Raw genomic sequence first — 21,534 nt, forward strand, 5'->3', positions numbered from 1 at the left:
GCTACTGACTAGTTACTGATGTTCCTGCTACTGACTAGTTACTGATGTTGCTGCTACTGACTAGTTACTGATGTTCCTGCTACTGACTGGTTACTGATGTTCCTGCTACTGACTGGTTACTGATGTTCCTGCTACTGACTAGTTACTGATGTTTCTGCTACTGACTAGTTACTGATGTTGCTGCTACTGACTGGTTACTGATGTTCTGCTACTGACTGGTTACTGATGTTCCTGCTACTGACTGGTTACTGATGTTCCTGCTACTGACTGGTTACTGATGTTCCTGCTACTGACTAGTTACTGATGTTCCTGCTACTGACTAGTTACTGATGTTCCTGCTACTGACTGGTTACTGATGTTCCTGCTACTGACTGGTTACTGATGTTCCTGCTACTGACTGGTTACTGATGTTCCTGCTACTGACTGGTTACTGATGTTCCTGCTACTGACTGGTTACTGATGTTCCTGCTACTGACTGGTTACTGATGTTCCTGCTACTGACTGGTTACTGATGTTCCTGCTACGGACTGGTTACTGATGTTCCTGCTACGGACTGGTTACTGATGTTCCTGCTACTGAGTGGTTACTGATGTTCCTGCTACTGACTGGTTACTGATGTTCCTGCTACTGACTGGTTACTGATGTTCCTGCTACTGAGTGGTTACTGATGTTTTCTGCTTCTCACTAGTTACTGATGTTCCTGCTATTGACTAGTTACTGATGTTCCCTGCTACTGACTAGTTACTGATGTTCCCTGCTACTGACTAGTTACTGATGTTCCTGCTACTGACTAGTTACTGATGTTCCTGCTACTGACTAGTTACTGATGTTCCTGCTACTGACTAGTTACTGATGTTTCTGCTACTGACTAGTTACTGATGTTGCTGCTACTGACTAGTTACTGATGTTCCTGCTACTGACTAGTTACTGATGTTCCTGCTACTGACTAGTTACTGATGTTCCTGCTACTGACTAGTTACTGATGTTGCCTGCTACTGACTAGTTACTGATGTTTCTGCTACTGACTAGTTACTGATGTTGCTGCTACTAACTAGTTACTGATGTTGCTGCTACTGACTAGTTACTGATGTTCCTGCTACTGACTATTGTTCCTGCTACTGAGTGGTTACTGGTGTTCCTGCTACTGACTAGTTACTGATGTTCCTGCTACTGACTAGTTACTCGTGTTCTTGCTACTGACTAGTTACTCGTGTTCCTGCTACTGACTAGTTACTGATGTTCCTGCTACTGACTGGTTACTGATATTCCTGCTTCTCACTAGTTACTGATGTTCCTGCTACTGACTAGTTACTGATGTTCCTGCTACTGACTAGTTACTGATGTTCCTGCTACTGACTAGTTACTGATGTTGCTGCTACTGACTAGGTACTGATGTTCCTGCTACTGACTAGTTACTGATGTTCCTGCTACTGACTAGTTACTGATGTTGCTGCTACTAACTAGTTACTGATGTTCCTGCTACTGACTAGTTACTGATGTTTCTGCTACTGACTAGTTACTGATGTTCCTGCTACTAACTGGTACTGATGTTGCTGCTACTGACTAGTTACTGATGTTCCTGCTACTGACTAGTTACCGATGTTCCTGCTACTGACTGGTTACTGATGTTGCTGCTACTGACTAGTTACTGATGTTGCTGCTACTGACTAGTTACTCGATGTTCCTGCTACTGACTAGTTACTGATGTTCCTGCTACTGACTAGTTACTGATGTTCCTGCTACTGACTAGTTACTGATGTTTCTGCTACTGACTAGTTACTGATGTTGCTGCTACTAACTAGGTACTGATGTTGCTGCTACTGACTAGTTACTGATGTTCCTGCTACTGACTAGTTACTCGTGTTCTTGCTACTGACTAGTTACTCGTGTTCCTGCTACTGACTAGTTACTGATGTTCCTGCTACTGACTGGTTACTGATGTTCCTGCTTCTCACTAGTTACTGGTGTTCCTGCTACTGACTAGTTACTGATGTTCCTGCTACTGACTAGTTACTGATGTTTCTGCTACTGACTAGTTACTGATGTTGCTGCTACTGACTGAGGTTACTGATGTTCCTGCTACTGACTAGTTACTCGTGTTCCTGCTACTGACTAGTTACTGATGTTGCTGCTACTAACTGAGGTGCTGATGTTGCTGCTACTGACTAGTTTACTGATGTTTCTGCTACTGACTAGTTACTGATGTTGCTGCTACTGACTAGTGTTCCTGCTACTGAGTGGTTACTGGTGTTCCTGCTACTGACTAGTTACTGATGTTCCTGCTACTGACTAGTTACTCGTGTTCTTGCTACTGACTAGTTACTCGTGTTCCTGCTGACTGACTGCTAGTTACTGATGTTCCTGCTACTGACTGGTTACTGATATTCCTGCTTCTCACTAGTTACTGGTGTTCCTGCTACTGAGTAGTTACTGATGTTCCTGCTACTGACTAGTTACTGATGTTCCTGCTACTGACTAGTTACTGATGTTCCTGCTACTGACCTGTTACTGATGTTCCTGCTACTGACTACTGACTAGTTACTGATGTTCCTGCTACTGACTAGTTACTGATGTTCCTGCTACTGACTAGTTACTGATGTTCCTGCTACTGACTAGTTACTGATGTTCCTGCTACTGACTAGTTACTGGTGTTCCTGCTACTGACTAGTTACTGATGTTCCTGCTACTGACTAGTTACTGATGTTTCTGCTACTGACTAGTTACTGATGTTGCTGCTACTAACTAGGTACTGATGTTGCTGCTACTGACTAGTTACTGATGTTCCTGCTACTGACTAGTGTTCCTGCTACTGAGTGGTTACTGGTGTTCCTGCTACTGACTAGTTACTCGTGTTCTTGCTACTGACTAGTTACTCGTGTTCCTGCTACTGACTAGTTACTGATGTTCCTGCTACTGACTGGTTACTGATATTCCTGCTTCTCACTAGTTACTGGTGTTCCTGCTACTGAGTAGTTACTGATGTTCCTGCTACTGAGTGGTTACTGATGTTGCTGCTACTGACTAGTTACTGATGTTCCTGCTACTGACTGGTTACTGATGTTCCTGCTACTGAGTGGTTACTGGTGTTCCTGCTACTGACTAGTTACTGATGTTCCTGCTACTGACTAGTTACTGGTGTTCCTGCTACTGACTAGTTACTCGTGTTCCTGCTACTGACTAGTTACTGATGTTCCTGCTACTGACTGGTTACTGATATTCCTGCTTCTCACTAGTTACTGGTGTTCCTGCTACTGAGTAGTTACTGATGTTCCTGCTACTGAGTGGTTACTGATGTTCCTGCTACTGACTAGTTACTGATGTTCCTGCTACTGACTAGGTACTAATGTTCCTGCTACTGACTAGTTACTGATGTTCCCTGCTACTGACTAGTTACTGATGTTCTTGCTACTGACGAGTTACTGGTGTTCCTGCTACTGACTAGTTACTGGTGTTCCTGCTACTGACTAGTTACTGATGTTTCTGCTACTGACTAGTTACTGATGTTTCTGCTACTGACCAGTTACTGATGTTGCTGCTACTAACTAGGTACTGATGTTTCTGCTACTGACTAGTTGCTGATGTTCCTGCTAGTGACTAGTGTTCCTGCTACTGAGTAGTTACTCGTGTTCCTGCTACTGACTAGTTACTCGTGTTCCTGCTACTGAGTAGTTACTGGTGTTCCAGCTACTGACTTGTTACTGATGTCCGTGCTACTGAGTAGTTACTGATGTTACTGCTACTGACTGGTTACTGCTGTTCCTGCTACTGACTAGTTACTGATGTTCCTGCTACTGACTGGTTACTGCTGTTCCTGCTACTGACTGGTTACAGATGTTCCTGCTACTGACTGGTTACTGATGTTCCTGCTACTGACTGGTTACTGATGTTCCTGCTACTGACTGGTTACTGATGTTCCTGCTACTGACTGGTTACTGATGTTCCTGCTACTGACTGGTTACTGATGTTCCTGCTACTGACTGGTTACTGATGTTCCTGCTACTGACTGGTTACTGATGTTCCTGCTACTGACTGGTTACTGATGTTCCTGCTACTGAGTGATTACTGATGATGTCCCTACTGAGCAGCTGGATATACTGAGTAGTGTACCAGATGTTGTGATAGTGCTGAACACTTGCACTGTCCCCTCTAGAGGGGTAAGAGTGACAAAAGAAATATATGAACAATATTCGTACAAAATTCTTTATTGACATGGCATCATCTTTATTTTCACAGTGGCAAATCCCTGAGTCTCATAAATATTTCACTTCCAGAAGCAAAATGTTGTCATATCTGGCCATGAAGTTTTCAAAACAATGTCTGTATAAATCAGGCACATATCTCATAAATCTCAAACACTATAATTATCTCACTTTCTGTACAAAACACATCAGTATGGGAAATAATCTGGGGTTTATGGAGCAACATGTGACAACATCTGTCTTATGTCCATCATCATGATGTCCACGATCTCATTTCACCTTAAAATGTGTCAATGATTAAATTTGTTTTTAACTTAATTCCTGTATTAACCCTTTCATGACTAATTTCAGAATACAACAAATTCAACCTCTTTTATATATAAACAAATAGTCTGATTTACATAAGAAAACACAGAAGAATAATGCTGTAAAGTGGGCAAGACTGTCTTGGACTTTTGTAACAGTACATAAACATCTGGACACTCATTACATACAAGCTTGTCACGAAATGGCTGAAACATTGCCGATGTGACGTTAAATATACACCCACATATATAATGCAAACAAACTAGTTTATTAACTGATACCTAAATAATCTGACAGGAACTGTTAGCGGTGAAAATGTGCGAGGCAACAAATGTCCAAATTTACGATTCATCCAGGATAATTGGCTTCTGACGAGTGACGTTTCACTAAACTCCAAGAATATACTTTCAACATACTCAACTGAAGTTAAAGAAACCTGATTCTTTCTAAATACTATAGCAACATCGAAGAATTCTTTCAGTACTCCATTTATACAAAAGTAGGAACACTATGTTGATGTGATGTTGCCTTATTTTTTTCCTTCAGTATATGAAGTATAAATGACTTGTACAGGAAAACTTTGCAGACAACTGAGAGATGTGGCCCTTTTGCAGGCATAAAGCTACGTCTCGGGCCGGTGAGGTCTGTCATATATTTCACTGCTCTGTGGAACTAAGCACTTATAATTAACACTGGCACACTGTGGAAATCTCTGCATGTGTCCGAAACAGCATAGACTGGTTCTGTGGTGGAGGAGTTTCCACTTCTTGTGTCCCTTGATATACAAGACTTAAAACATGGCATTCACTGATGAACAGTTGTAACATATACTACTCAACAGAAGTCAAGAACACTCATTTACATCCAGCTTTCAACAAAGCTTGCAAACAAGCCTTGAAGTGTATAAATGAATGCTTTGGCTTTCATGTGTCCCTTAATTTTTCCCCCTCAGTATATGTACAACCTACGTCAGTACATTTGATTTATGAGGATCGAGGCAAGATGTTCATGTATTTACAGATGATTGACAGCATCACTTCATCAGCCCCGCCTCCAATGGACAGAAGTCGGAAGTCCCTGGAAATAGCAAAGTAATTAATAACAGAAATGACAAAATGCCGGGACAGGACTGCTTTAATATTAACGAGGAGAGTTCTATGGATATACAACTTCTTTAATATTAATATTTAATATAAAGAAGTTGTATATCCATAGAACTGCAAAATGGTAATAAAACTTGTCTGTATTGAAGATTAGCATACACAATGAGCCGTGAGAGCATCGGCAAATGAACCAGCCAATGAAAGGCTTCGTTACACTTGAGTGCACACCCACCCGCTCTGACTGGGTTCGGTATCCCAGGTACTTCGTTTCAAGGGAAGTAAACCCAAGTACAAAATATTGCACTTTTAATTTGCGATTGTACGCTTATAATTGTGTTTATATGTTTTTTCATAATCAGCAATGTATATTATTTGTCATGAATAGGTGATAATTGTGTTTTAATTATGTTTGATTAGTTGGTTGCATGTGCCCTTTAAGGAAATAAAGTATTTATCCATCGTGATTCTGTTACTGCAATTCGACACCTCCTGCATGAAGATCTCAGGTCACCTCCATAGGTTGAGATGTATGATACTAGTATTTCTAATCAGTATTTTGGATTCTAAATTCTCAGTACAGTTCAAACCACCACTTGATTTCTCTATTTAGGAATCCAACTAAACAATTATAAGTGGATATTTCATATACATTTGTTACAAAAGTACAAATTTCAGAACTGATGCAATTGGTACAAGAACACTTGCCTCCTTTTCCACTGGGCAGCCAAGGTTACCACAGGGTCCACCTAACACACATCTATGAAGGTATTTTAAGATACCGTGGGGTAATGCAGAGAGTAGAAGATTCAATTTAAACAAGATGATATCCATTGGGGTAACGTTAACTTAACTGTGTCCTAAACTCTGTTGTTGTAAGGGTTGTTCGTGTTGACTCACCTGTACATGCGGCTGACTGAACACTTCCTCAGTATAGCCCATCCCACCCCAGTACTGCAGACAGGAGTCACACACCTCCCTGGAGAGTCGCCCCGCCTTCAGCTTACACATGGAGGCCAGCTTCGTCACATCATTGCCTTCCATGTACAGAGCTGAAATAACAGGCACTTCAATGTGTAGGAGATCAAAGTACCAGCATGTATGATAATTGTGATAATACTGGCTGCCATGATTTAAGAGTGAGTGAGTGAGTAAGTGAGTGAGTAAGTGAGGTTTAACGCTGCTTTTAGCACTATTCTAGCAATATCACTGTGGGGACACCAGAAATGGGCTTCTCACATTGTACCCATGTGGGGAATCAAACCCAGAATGCTATAACCACAAGGCTTCCCCACCGCCCCAAGAAGGTCAATAAGATAATAATATAATATACATAGCAAATACATTTGTCCTTTAGTCCAACAGTTTGTTCTTCTTACAGCAACACAAATTATCAAGGTTTGAATCTGCCATGTTATATTATTTATTATATATAAAAAGAGCAGTAATTCAATGAAACATGTAGGTCTACGATTTTTAATTAGTTGTGCAGATAATACAAAACAATCATGAATGCAGTTCAGTTTCACGTGGATTTTATATTCACATGTAACTGTTACTTGTCATGTATTCAGCATGGGCTGAACCACCTGTTTAACTTAAACACACTGCCATAATACTCAGACCCAGCTAGTAAGTTGGCATAAACCTTGTTCACCTACTTGATGGTTCAATAACAATGTTGACTATATTTGTAAAATGATACTACACTATATAGCGTGCTCTCCATGTATATGAGCCTGTTGTGACCCTTGATACAATAACCATTTGAATTTAAATACGCTCTCCTCCATTACCCTTGATCTCCCATAATAAACCCTGATACGAGCCACAGCCATTACCCTCCGGCACTGGGGCAGTGACACTTAACGCATAGCCTCTGGCTAAGGCATCTGGTCATTGATACTTCACCTAAAGTCTCTGGCCATCGCAATGGACTATATAAACTCCTTCTTTCAGCGAGTGGTCACAGATAATATCTGTCCATTTGCTTCAGAAAGCAGAATAATCTCACAGTTTTCTGATCCAGCAACCCCTCAGGGTATGCGTGACTATAGTCATGGTAGACAGACCCCTTCACAGGAAAGCTGTGTTACAAGTGTCTGTTTTTTGTGTCATGCCCTATCTGGAGCATCTAAACCCTTTTCCTTTCTGACACCTTTAACAATGTTTAAAGGGTTTCAGGAGAGCATTTCTTACCAACAGTCCTGTACACCAGTGATCTCAGACTCTCAATCTCAGTCTCCAGCTCAGCAAGACGGAAGTGGACAACCTGGTTGCTTAGAATTGGTTTCCCAAAGGCTTTCCGTTGAGCTGTGTATGCTGCAGTCTCCTGTACCATCTTCTGTAGGGGAACCAACACTGAAACAACACCAGCTCCATGATGTACAGTACAACCAGAAATTATTGAGAATTTAAGATTGTAATTTTTTTTTTTCACTCATTACTCACGTATTAAATGTGAATATTAGCAGAACATAACTCCAGATTCAAAGACAGGTGAACAGTTAGTATTTTGTCAATTCACCATGGGCAGCAATGCAGGCTTCAATGCGGCGGGGCATACTACTGATCAAAGAAGTTAGAAAGTTGTGGTCCATGCTGTCCCAATATCGGACCACCTCTTCTTTCATTTCAGCAATATTTGTCATATTTTTCTTATTGACACTTTCCTTCATAAGTCCCCAAACATTTTCTATTGGATTAAGGTCAGGGCTATAGCTTGGCCAGTCTAATAATGTCATATTTTGGGTCTGAAACAAGGCCTGTGAATGCTTTGAACGATGTTTTGGGTCGTTGTCCTGATGGAAAATCAAAACATTTCCATAGAACACGTGAGCAGATGGAAGTAAATGTCCCTCGAGAATATCTGTGTGCCGCTCACTGTTCATATTCCCTTCAAATACACAGAGGGCCGTTGTCCCTAACACAGATATGCCACCCCACACGTTAAATTTCGGACTGTACTTTGGGCGCTGATACAAAGGTTTTTCAGTTTGTTTGGTCCAGAATTTCAGTGTATTAGGAAACAGACACACAGAACTTTCATCTGAGAAAATCACATTGTCCCAGTTAAAATTTCTATGCTGTAAGCACCAGTTCAACGTTCACCCCTTTGTTCAGGTTTCATGATCGGTGATGGAATTCCTCCAACCCATTGCATGCAGCTCAGTTCTAATTGTCTCCTTACAGACAGCCACAGTTTCTCTATCAATCATATCCAGCCTTAAGTTTTCTAAACTCCTTCTTTTGTTTATAGAAACAAGAATACCAAGCCGCCTCCTGTCACCGACAGTCAATTTTCTGGGCCTACCTGCGCCTTCCTGGTGCTCAATGCCATATCCATTTGCAATATTTTTCAAAACACGATAAACAGTGGACAATGGGATGCCTGTTCTACTTGAAATCACATTAGCTGATCTGGGTGCCGTTGTACAAAACAACCTTAGCACTAAGGCTACCTTACGTCCATGTTAAGGTATGGGAGTTACGGTCACCTTAGCGCTAAGATTGCTTTGTACAACGGCACCCTGATGTCCTTGTTATAATACTCTAAAATCAACTTCCTCTTCTCTAAATCATCCTTACAGAGGATCACTGAAAATGTCGGCTGCTAGCAAGTAAACAAAGGGGGATAACTCTTCACAAACTAATGAAAAAGGATTAACGGAGTTGTCTCTCTTGAATGAAACCAAGCACTTGATAGCTGGTCAAGGTTGTTTATACTAGAAATCCAATTAAACATATTCCTAAAATTCTCAATACTTTCTGGTCATACTTTATTTGTTACCTAAAGGTCATGGACAGTAATGTCTGGAGGTCAGAATACAACCTTGACAAGGCTTATTATGTTCAACATCAACTGCCTCTATCAACACCCCCACAACTGTCATACCAACACCCACACAACTGTCATACCAACACCCACACAACTCTCATACCAACACCTACACAACTGTCATACCAACATCCACACAACTGCCATACCAACACCTACACAACTGCCATACCAACATCCACACAACTGCCATACCAACATCCACACAACTGCCATACCAACATTCACACAACTGCCATACAAACACCCACACAACTGCCATACCAACATCCACACAACTGTCATACCAACACCCACACAACTCTCATACCAACACCTACACAACTGCCATACAAACACCTACACAACTGTCATACCAACACCTACACAACTGTCATACCAACAACTACACAACTGTCATACCAACACCTACACAACTGTCATACCAACAACCACACAACTGCCATACCAACACCTACACAACTGTCATACCAACACCCACACTAATGCCATACCAACATCCACACAACTGTCATACCAACATCCACACAACTGACATACCAACACCTACACAACTGTCATACCAACACCTACACAACTGTCATACCAACACCTACACAACTGTCATACCAACACCCACACAACTGTCATACCAACACCTACACAACTGTCATACCAACACCCACACTACTGTCATACCAACATCCACACAACTGTCATACCAACATCCACACAACTGACATACCAACACCTACACAACTGTCATACCAACACCTACACAACTGTCATACCAACACCCACACAACTGTCATACCAACATCCACAATACTGTCATACCAACACCTACACAACTGTCATACCAACACCTACACAACTGTAATACCAACACACCAATTCCACACACACCACTATCATGTCATACCAACACCCACACAACCATCATACCAACACCTACACAATAACTGACATACCAACGCTCCACACAACTGTCATACCAACATCCACACAACTGTCATACCAACACCCACACAACTGTCATACCAACACCTACACAACTGTAATACCAACACCCACACAACTGTCATACCAACACCCACACAACTGTCATACCAACACCTACACAACTGACATACCAACACCTACACAACTGACATACCAACACCCACACAACTGTCATACCAACACCTACACAACTGTCATACCAACACCCACACAACTGCCATACCAACACCTACACAACTGTCATACCAACATCCACACAACTGACATACCAACACCTACACAACTGCCATACCAACACCCACACTACTGCCATACCAACACCTACACAACTGTCATACCAACATCCACACAACTGACATACCAACACCTACACAACTGTCATACCAACATCCACACAACCATCATACCAACACCTACACAACCGTCATACTAACACCGACACAACCATCATACCAACATCCACACAACTGTCATACCAACACCTACACAACTGTCATACCAACACCTACACAACTGTCATACCAACACCTACACAACTGTCATACCAACACCTACACAACTGTCATACCAACACCTACACAACCATCATACCAACATCCACACAACTGTCATACCAACACCTACACAACTGTCATACCAACACCTACACAACTGTCATACCAACACCTACACAACTGACATACCAACACCTACACAACTGTCATACCAACACCCACACAACTGTCATACCAACAGCTACACAACTGTCATACCAACACCTACACAACTGTCATACTAACACCTCCACAACTGTCATACCAACACCTACACAACTGTCATACCAACATTCATACAACTGTCATATACAACGCCCAACAACTGCCCATACAATAACTGTACCATACCAACTGTCACCCAACACCCACAACTGTCATACCAACACCCACACAACTGTCATACCAACACCTACACAACTGTCATACCAACATCCACACAACTGTCATACCAACACCTACACAACTGTCATACCATACCAACACCCACACAACTGTCTGTCATACCAACACCTACACAACTGTCATACCAACACCTACACAACTGTCATACCAACATCCACACATACTAACATGCCAACACCCACACAACTGACATACCAACACCTACACAACTGTCATACCAACATCCACACAACTGACATACTAACACCTACACAACTGCTATACTAACACCTACACAACTGTCATACAACACCCACACACTGAATACCTACCTACACAACTGTCATACCAACACCCTACACAACTGTCATACCAACACCTACACAACTGCCATACCAACACCAACACAACTGTCATACCAACATCCACACAACCGTCATACCAACACCTACACAACTGTCATACCAACACCTACACAACTGTCATACCAACATCTACACAACCGTCATACCAACACCTACACAACTGTCATACCAACACCTACACAACTGTAATTCCAACACCTACACAACTGACATACCAACACCCACAAAACTGACATACCAACACCTACACAACTGTCATACCAACACCTACACAACTGTCATACCAACATCCACACAGCTGACATACCAACACCTACACAACTGTCATACCAACACCTACACAACTGTCATACCAACACCTACACAACTGACATACCAACACCTACACAACTGTCATACCAACATCCACACAACTGTCATACCAACACCTACACAACTGTCATACCAACACCCACACAACTGCTATATACCAACACCTACACAACTGCCATACCAACACCTACACAACTGTAATACCAACACCCACACAACTGACATACCAACACCTACACAACTGTCATACCAACACCCACACAACTGTCATACCAACACCTACACAACTGTCATACCAACACCTACACAACTGTCATACCAACACCTACACAACTACATACAACACCTACACATACCATACCAACACCTACACAACTGTCATACCAACACTCTACACAACTGCCATACCAACACCTACACAACTGTCATACCAACACCCACACAACTGTCATACCAACATCCACACAACTGCTCATACCAACACCTACACAACTGCCATACCAACACCTACACAACTGCCATACCAACACCTACACAACTGTCATACCAACACCTACACAACTGTCATACCAACACCTACACAACTGTCATACCAACACCTACACAACTGTCATACATACCAACACCTACACAACTGTCATACCAACATCCACACAACTGCCATACCAACACCCACACAACTGTCATACCAACACCCACACAACTGTCCATACCTACACACTGTCTACACAACTGTCATACCAACACCTACACAACTGTCATACCAACACCTACACAACTGCACATACCAACACCTACACAACTGCCATACCAACACCTACACAACTGTCATGTCATACCAACACAACCACACAACTGTACATACCAACACCACCCACACAACTGTCATACCAACACCTACACAACTGTCATACCAACACCTACACAACTGTCATACCAACACCTACACAACTGTCATACCAACACCTACACAACTGTCATACCAACACCTACACAACTGTCATACCAACACCCACACACTGTCTGTCATACCAACACAACTGTCATACCAACGTGCAAACAACTGTCATACCAACACCTACACAACTGTCATACCAACACCCACACAACTGTCATACCAACACCCACACAACTGTCATACCAACACCTACACAACTGTCATACCAACACCCACACAACTGTCATACCAACACCCACACAACTGTCATACCAACACCCACACAACTGTCATACCAACACCTACACAACTGTCATACCAACACCCACACAACTGTCATACCAACACCCACACAACTGTCATACCAACACCTACACAACTGTCATACCAACACCACACACTACATACTCATATACCAACACCTACACAACTGTCATACCAACACCTACACAACTGTCATACCAACACCTACACAACTGTCATACCAACACCTACACAACTGTCATACCAACACCCACACAACTGTCATACCAACACCTACACAACTGTCATACCAACATCCACACAACTGCCATACCAACACCTACACAACTGTCATACCAACACCCACACAACTGTCATACCAACACCCACACAACTGTCATACCAACACCTACACAACTGCCATACCAACACCCACACAACTGCCATACCAACACCTACACAACTGTCATACCATACCAACACATACCAACACCACACAACTGTCATACCAACACCCACACAACTGTCATACCAACACCTACACAACTGTCATACCAACACCCACACAACTGTCATACCAACACCACACAACTGTCATACCAACACCCACACAACTGTCATACCAACACCCACACAACTGTCATACCAACACCTACACAACTGTCATACCAACATCCACACAACTGTCATACCAACACCCACACAACTGTCATACCAACACCTACACAACTGTCATACCAACACCCACACAACTGTCATACCAACACACTGAACCATCATACCATCAACCACTAGATTTTCATACCACCACACACAGAACCATCATACCAACACCCATTCCAGCCGCTATAGTACAACAAATACTCGCCCAGTACAGTACCACCAACAGTACTTGAAACCCACCGAGTACTGCTCCAAACAGTCTCTCCTCCTGAAACTGCAACATCTGGTAGGTGAAGCCCATCCCCTCCTCTCCGATAATGTAGCTGGCTGGGATACGGACATCTTCAAAGAATATCTGTGCTGTGTCAGAAGACCTCATTCCCATCTTTTCTATCTTCTTAGCTATCTGGATACCTGCAAGGGAAGATTAGGGACCGTTTTATGGTTAAGGGTGTGTGTGTGGTGGTGGTGATTATGATTTTAGGGGGGTGGGGGTGGGGGTGTCACCCATTTTGTTCTGGGGAGGTAGGGGTGTCAGCAATTTTGTACATAAAAATATGAAAAAAGTATGCTTAAAAATTATAGGAATGGTGGAGGGGGGATCTTTGATTTCAGGGCTCCAGATAATTTTTCAACATCAGGAGTACGTACTCCTTATTTGTTCAATATTGAGTACTGGAAAACCGTAAGTGTACATTTAGAGTACTGAATGGAAGCTAATGGACTATCAGTAATCTTGTGTTTCGTTTCATATATGCACCACAACATTGCTACTCTTGTGTAAACAGGTCAATAAACAATAAAACAATACTTTTTTGAGATAAATACGTCTGTAAGTGATTCCAAGACCGTACACCATATCTGCTACGTTTTCTAAATTATTTCCTACCGTATCGTGCATATTTTTTATCCGTACATACGCCGATACGGCCCTTATCTGGAGCCCTGGATTTTGTACATGACATGCATGGGGGTCCACTTACTTTGTACATAAATTTTAGGGGTGGGGTGGGGTGGGGTGTCATTCATGTTGTATATGCTTCTCCATAAAAATCATCATCACCCCCCTAGCCATAAATTATGTACGGTCCCTTACAGGTTTGTCTTCAGAACATCCGGTATCATCTGTGCATGACAAGATGCAGACAATGTGGTTAAAGCCATATAGATGTATTTTGTCTTGTGACACAGGCACACAGTATGCATGCCTCTTAGCTAGGTAGAAACAAGATCTTCTCAACAAGGTAACCAAGTTGCCTAAACAAAAACTTCTTGTGAATGCTACGAACCAGCTTCTTCTTATAAGCTTGGGGAATGAGGGCTGAATGCCGCCATTTTGAATCTGACTTTGATGCATAGCTTCCTCTTACAATGCCACTGATCTAGAACATATTCCTTGGACTAGTTGTTGCATTTGTTATTGTTTTTTCCAAGGCTACATGGATGATATCCCAGAATTTGATTGGTTCCCACCTCTGCTACCCCACCAGTAAAAGCATTTGATAGCATGAGGGCATATATTCATATTAATCAACAAAGATGAAATACTGTTTTGTGTTTCTAATCCATTAATGACAACAATTCCAAACATTTTGAAGTTCAATTTCATCTCCCAGTGACTGGAAAAAAAAGGAAGTCAACATACATTTACATATTGTTGTGGATTATAATCAAAGAATAATTATTCAATTGTCATTTTTAGGCACTTTAGAACTTAATACTGTAGGTGTCAAGTCAAATACAGGGATAGATTTATCAGTGAATTTGTGAAATGACTGTAATATCTAGGCATTTCATAAACTGCCCATAAGTTAATCAGTCCCAGAATATTTGGGCATGGTGAATTTGGAATGATGACACATACTGTTGTGTGGAGAATCCCCTTGATCCAGGTATCTACTCACCTGGGAGGTCCATAGGCAGACAGATGAGAGACTTGTTCTGGTGGGCCTTTCCCTGTCCTGTGTTAGCTAACAGACACATCCAGTCAGCCTGTGTACCATTAGTTGTCCACATCTTGCCCAGCCATTGATGATAAGATCATCTCCAGTACGAGATGCTTTTGTGAAAATACCTGATGGAAAGTAAGAAATATTCTGAAAAGATTGCTTTGGATATTTTGGCTTGTAGCTCCTATGGGCAATTTTTGGTATCATTTACAAATTTAAGAAAATTTAAGGAATATCCAAAGCTTCAGGTTTGCTGTGACCAATATTATGTGACCTTTGACCCCTTTGATACGGACCATTTTGTCAGTTACAGGGTATGACATATTTTTCTCTTGTCTCTTCTAATTGAAGGCGGTCCAAATTTATCATGATTTCCTGAGGGTATTGTCCAGGAATAGTGAAAGGTTTCCATTATTTTACCATTGACAAATGTTGAAATAGTAAAATCAACCAGTTTTATGAAGAAGTTCTTCACATAATCAAAGATGACATGTATTTCATCTTCAATACAGTTAATATTATCTAGTTTACAGTAAAAACAGTTTGTAATTTTTATAAAAGTGCACATAAAACTAGAGCTACATTTGTCAAAGCAGAAACCTGTAACCTTTTATGTGCTCTTGTTTCACCTTTGTAATTTATATGTATTATGGGCCTTTGGCTTTTATAAAATACTGAATAAAAAGTCTGTCTGTCTGTAGTTGAATTTGTACTGCCATTCTATTTTTTACTGCCACAGTAAAATAATATCTTTGTAGTGATTTGTATTAGTTTGTAAGCTTTGTAGAATATAAATGTTGATTAGATTGTATATCACATTGCTTTGTTCCTTGTCGATTTCATAATAAGTTCTTTTACAATCTGATTTCTGGTTAACTACTGAATTAGTTTCAACTTGGGAATCAACATGTATCAATATCCAATGTACTGTGGAAAGTGTGGATATATCCCTCACTAACATTTAGATAACCAACAATAACTTTAGAAATAACTTTACATAATAACCAGCAATAACATCTGAAACATAAACAGCATTAAGTCCCCTGTTGCCTTACTTGATACATCTGAGCCTGCGCCGACCTCACTGACTCCAAGACAGGCAACCATGTCACCTGAAATAGACGGAGCAAGGAACTCTCTCTTCAGCTTGTCACTTCCAAACCTGAAAGGAAATGAAACAGCTTTGATTCATCTATAACTATTCTACCCATTTTATACATTCTACCGAAATCTCTGCCCACACATGGAAGAATGCGTGTACTGGGATTCAGGGCCTAGATTTTCGAAGCTGTCTTAGTGCTAAGATAGTCGTAAGTTAATGTTAATGTATGGCACTTACGACTATCTTAACGCTAAGAGAGCTTCGAAAATCTAGGCCAAGGTGTATATTTATTTGTTTGTTTGTTTAATGCTGCACTCAGCAGTACTCCAGCTATATGACTGTGGTCTGTAAATAATCGAGTATGGACCAGACAATCCAGTAATGAAAATCATGATATTGTTTACTCTATATTCATTCAATAAAATTGTCAGGATGTCTTGAACACTTCAACCTGTGATGTTGTTGATGGAAGTGTCACAATGTGCCTTTCCATAAGGGAGGTAACTGCGCAGACTTTAGAAGCAAGGAAACATTTTGAAGTGAAGTGAAGTGAAATTGGGTTTAACGTCGTGCTTGAGAATATTTCGCTCATATGACGACGTGCATGCGTGTGTATGTGTATGTGCGGCTGCTTGTACTACTGGTTTTATAGTGCTGGCCCACTGAGATACCATGCCGCAGTGAAGCATGAATACCCCACTCAGACACATTATACTGACTCCGAGCCGACCAGTCCTTGTTGTACCCATTATGCCGAACGCCAGGCAGGGACCAACAAGTACCATATTTTAACGTCTTTTGGTATGACGCGGCTGGGGATCGAACTCGCGACCTTCCGCTCTCAGGGCGGACGCTCTAACCACTACACCATGGATGCGGTCGAAACATTTTGAAAGTGATGGTAAGTGTATGACACTTAAACACATAATAAATATCACCTGATATACCGAACATTAAAAAATATTATTGTGATACATGAATGATTAGAATGAACCTCAGTAAACTGATATCCCGATAATACCACACACTGTTAACAAGCCACACTTATACAACAAGCACTTACTTACCAATTAAATAAGTAATTTGATAAAATGTGTAAGGTTTGTGATCTTTCCTGGTGGTGTGATGATCAATATACTACCCATCAAAACTTTAGCACTCACTATGTTATGTATATATATATGGTTACATCAAAGATGAATTTCTCTACTAACTTGGGAGAACCAACTGCAAACCTTATCCAGATGAATTGCTTGAGGATCATACATCAAACTGCTGAAAATGCAAATATCATGCATGTGAACAGCTGCGTTTTGGTGTACAGTTTTGTGCAGAATTTGTCAGTTTTCTGAGTTTCATCATTTATTAAACTCATGACATTGACAATCATCTTTTCAAAGTTACAAATTTGTTTTACAATACATCAGTTCATATGTAAACAGTACCTTTAAACAGTATGGAATATTTTGCAAAATCTAGTTTAGAACAGTTGACTGAAGTAAGAGGCTACATTTACACTGGTGAGTCTAAACTTTTGATGGGTAGTATAGAAAAAAACCCGCCTGCTATATTTTCGTTTGCTGCCTGAAAAAAGTACCATACCATTCCCTACCGAAGAAATCAACATTGCACGTGCCTCTCGCTTACCTGGCTGTTACCAAGGCTGTTGCTACACCCTTGTCTCAAATTGTGATATAGCTAATGAAAACAATGATGGTTTGTTAAACAAGTTTTTTATTTTGCAGACAAAATTTATGACAAAATTCTGCAGTGTTGGTGTGTTTTTCCTATTTACTTTGACATTGGTTTGAGTCATTTAAGATTGTTTGTTTTTTAGTTAAGAGTGCAATTCATTGGGGAGATTTTCACTCAAACGGACTGTAGTATGAAGTAGGGTGAAACGCTACACTGCGGTATTAGTAGATAAACCTTTTCTAAAATGTCTAGAAATCGAATCATTTTGTCAAAATGTATGCATTTCTTTGCCAGACGGTCACCAGAAGTTCTCATATACCAAACTGAAATGGACTGAACCAAAGGACTTGTACCGCAATACATACCGTATCGTGGTAAGAGCGTTTCAGCCCTAGTGTGAAGTGACCTTACATACCTAGCTAGAGCGGGAGTGGCCATGTCAGTCTGTACCCCTATCGCCATGGGAACACCTCCACAGTTGATGTGTCCAAGCTCCTCAGCCACAGCCATGCTATACGAGTAGTCCAGGCCAAGTCCACCATATTCTGCAGAAACAGAAACAACAGCATGAACATTATCCCACAGCCAGTAGTCTTGGGCAAGACTCCATACCCTACAGTGGAGAAACAAGTCCCCATACTCTACTTTCCATTAATGTTTTCTGCTGACTATTATGTGACTATGTATGATGTTCATCAATATGTCTTATCCTTACTTTCTACTCCAACACCTTCTAAAAGACTCTCAACATGTGAAGACCTGGTTAGAATTGGTTTTCAGCAATCCATGCTTAACTATGACTAAGATATTGTTTGGCCCAGACTTGATTATTTACAGACTGCCATCATATAGTAGGAATATTGCTCAGTGCAGCGTTAAACAACACACAAAGAAACTAAATGACTCTCAAGATGAATAATGTGACTATGTTGAACAAAATAAAGTATCAATATTAATTAGATATGAACATTTAGACACTAATAAATCACAAGGGGTTAAATGTTAAAAAACAATAAACACACATTGGAATAATGTCTTTTGCGATGGAAAATATAAAATTACGTCAGTCATACTACATGTCCATGAACTTGATCAAAATGAAAGAATTACTTAACTCTTGCTTGAGCATGTTAATGATGTTAATTATTGGGAAGATTTATCAAATCTTGGAAAAGGAAAAAACTGCCTTATCTGTGAAGGCAAGGTACCTGTCCATGTGCATACCTGTTGGTTTTGTTACACCCAAGTACCCAGCATTTCCAAGCGTCTTGAACACATCCTTGGCCGGGAACATTCTAGCTTCTTCCCATTCATCGACATAGGGATTGATGTCTTTGTCAATTATCTGAAATCAGAAATCCAGTTCTCAATCAATGTAGTGCAACTTCTTATACCCCGGGTCTTCACCATTTTAACGGGAGGTAATTTATGTCTGTCAATATTTTAGAATCAGTTATGCACTGTGGTGGAGTTAATAAAGGCTGACAAGTCACAAAAGACCAAGAAACGTGGGTTTCCTGATAGAACCCGAGGTGTCAAGAGAGCGCAACTACCTTTCTCAGGTTTTCTCTCAGTTGTTGGTGTTCAGGCCCAAACAATGCTTTCTGTGGTTCACTTTGTTGTTGACATACTCTTGATACTGAAAAATGTCGCACAAAGCATTCTCGCTTTGCTCCAATTTGCATATAAATCGGCTTTAGCAGACGACTAGCCATGCTGATCAAAGTCCAATGTCACTTCCGTGTTTCAATTGTAAACTCCTTGCAATGTTAAAGTCATCGCTCACAGCAAGGCGCTGTGAAGTTAAGATAACGAGGATTGCCCGGCACTTGATAGACTAACGCTTAGCCTCTGAATATATATAATGTTGATAGTAACAAACAAACCCATTTAAATTGAAAAGGAGACCATTTAGGGCTTTAGCACTGCAGAGAGGGCTAGGCAGTAGGGAAAATGTGATTCAGAGACTGTGAGACAGGCACTTGAGTAGGATTGGCCGACATTATCGGATAAATATCCCACGACTCTACACCAATATGCGCTGACTCTGACCAAAGTGTATTACAATCAATATGTAATTGTGTTAGACGAATCCTCTGAGACCCCGACAGGACGACATTACGACACTAATACGACACGGCCACAAACAAACAACAGTCTGCAGTAACCTTTCTTAATTTTTTTTTTTTTAAATCTGAACTTTTATTTCAAAGTAAGTATAAGTATCAATCACACAATACATTTACACGAACAGAAAATGACAAGAAGACCAAAATTTGTAAAACATATCGACTCTATTTGACATTTGAACTGCACAATTAGTAATATGATAATAATCACGGACTTTGCATATTAAAGTTTGGAAGGTTGTCAATCGTTTCTGTTTTATGGTCACAAACAGTCTTTTTGACAATCAAGATGATCATGTTTAGTGGGTGCATAAAACTTGTATGTCAAGTAAAATGGTTCTCGACACATTAACAATAGCCGAGCAATATGTTATTTTATCTCCCCAAACTTTCGAAGTGTGAATATGTTTATCTACATTAGTGAGTGAGGAAGTTACGCATGCGCACAAAATATATTTCAGATTTGTACGACATATTTTGGCCGCCACCTAGAAATCTGAGCTCACTGCACCAGTTCGATAAACCATGTGGACACTCCTCTCACTGATGTACATTAATATATAATATATGTGTGTGATAATACCGCATATCAACACGGGAAGGTCACAGGACCAACAGGCCAGTGTCACCGCATTTTTCTAGGGCAACAGTTACACGAAGAGACTTCATGAGCACAACCCCTTCGTTCTGTAGATAGCAGAGCGACCTGTCAGTTTGTAGTGGACTGGCTGATATAACCTACTGGGTCGGAGAAACGGGTAAGTCAAAACACAGGTGTGACTAACAGTAACTTCTTTG

The 21,534-nt window shown here is 40.9% G+C and overlaps 1 protein-coding gene across 1 annotated transcript; it reads right to left on the reverse strand.

Moving 5' to 3' along the window:
* Positions 1 to 4,186: 4,186 nt before the first annotated feature.
* LOC124262689 (probable acyl-CoA dehydrogenase 6) lies at positions 4,187 to 20,353 on the reverse strand. The gene is given in 11 exon segments (XM_046697206.1): positions 4,187 to 5,582; positions 6,506 to 6,522; positions 6,524 to 6,657; positions 7,805 to 7,966; positions 14,102 to 14,275; positions 15,766 to 15,883; positions 15,886 to 15,935; positions 16,866 to 16,972; positions 19,023 to 19,152; positions 19,832 to 19,952; positions 20,161 to 20,353. Coding segments are annotated over 11 exon segments (1,269 nt in total). The 5' UTR covers positions 20,323 to 20,353; the 3' UTR covers positions 4,187 to 5,488.
* Between the last annotated feature and the right edge of the window lie 1,181 nt (positions 20,354 to 21,534).

Source organism: Haliotis rubra, unplaced genomic scaffold (assembly GCF_003918875.1).
Source record: "Haliotis rubra isolate DU_JTF1 unplaced genomic scaffold, ASM391887v1 Scf85, whole genome shotgun sequence".
Taxonomy (NCBI): Eukaryota; Metazoa; Mollusca; class Gastropoda; order Lepetellida; family Haliotidae; genus Haliotis; species Haliotis rubra.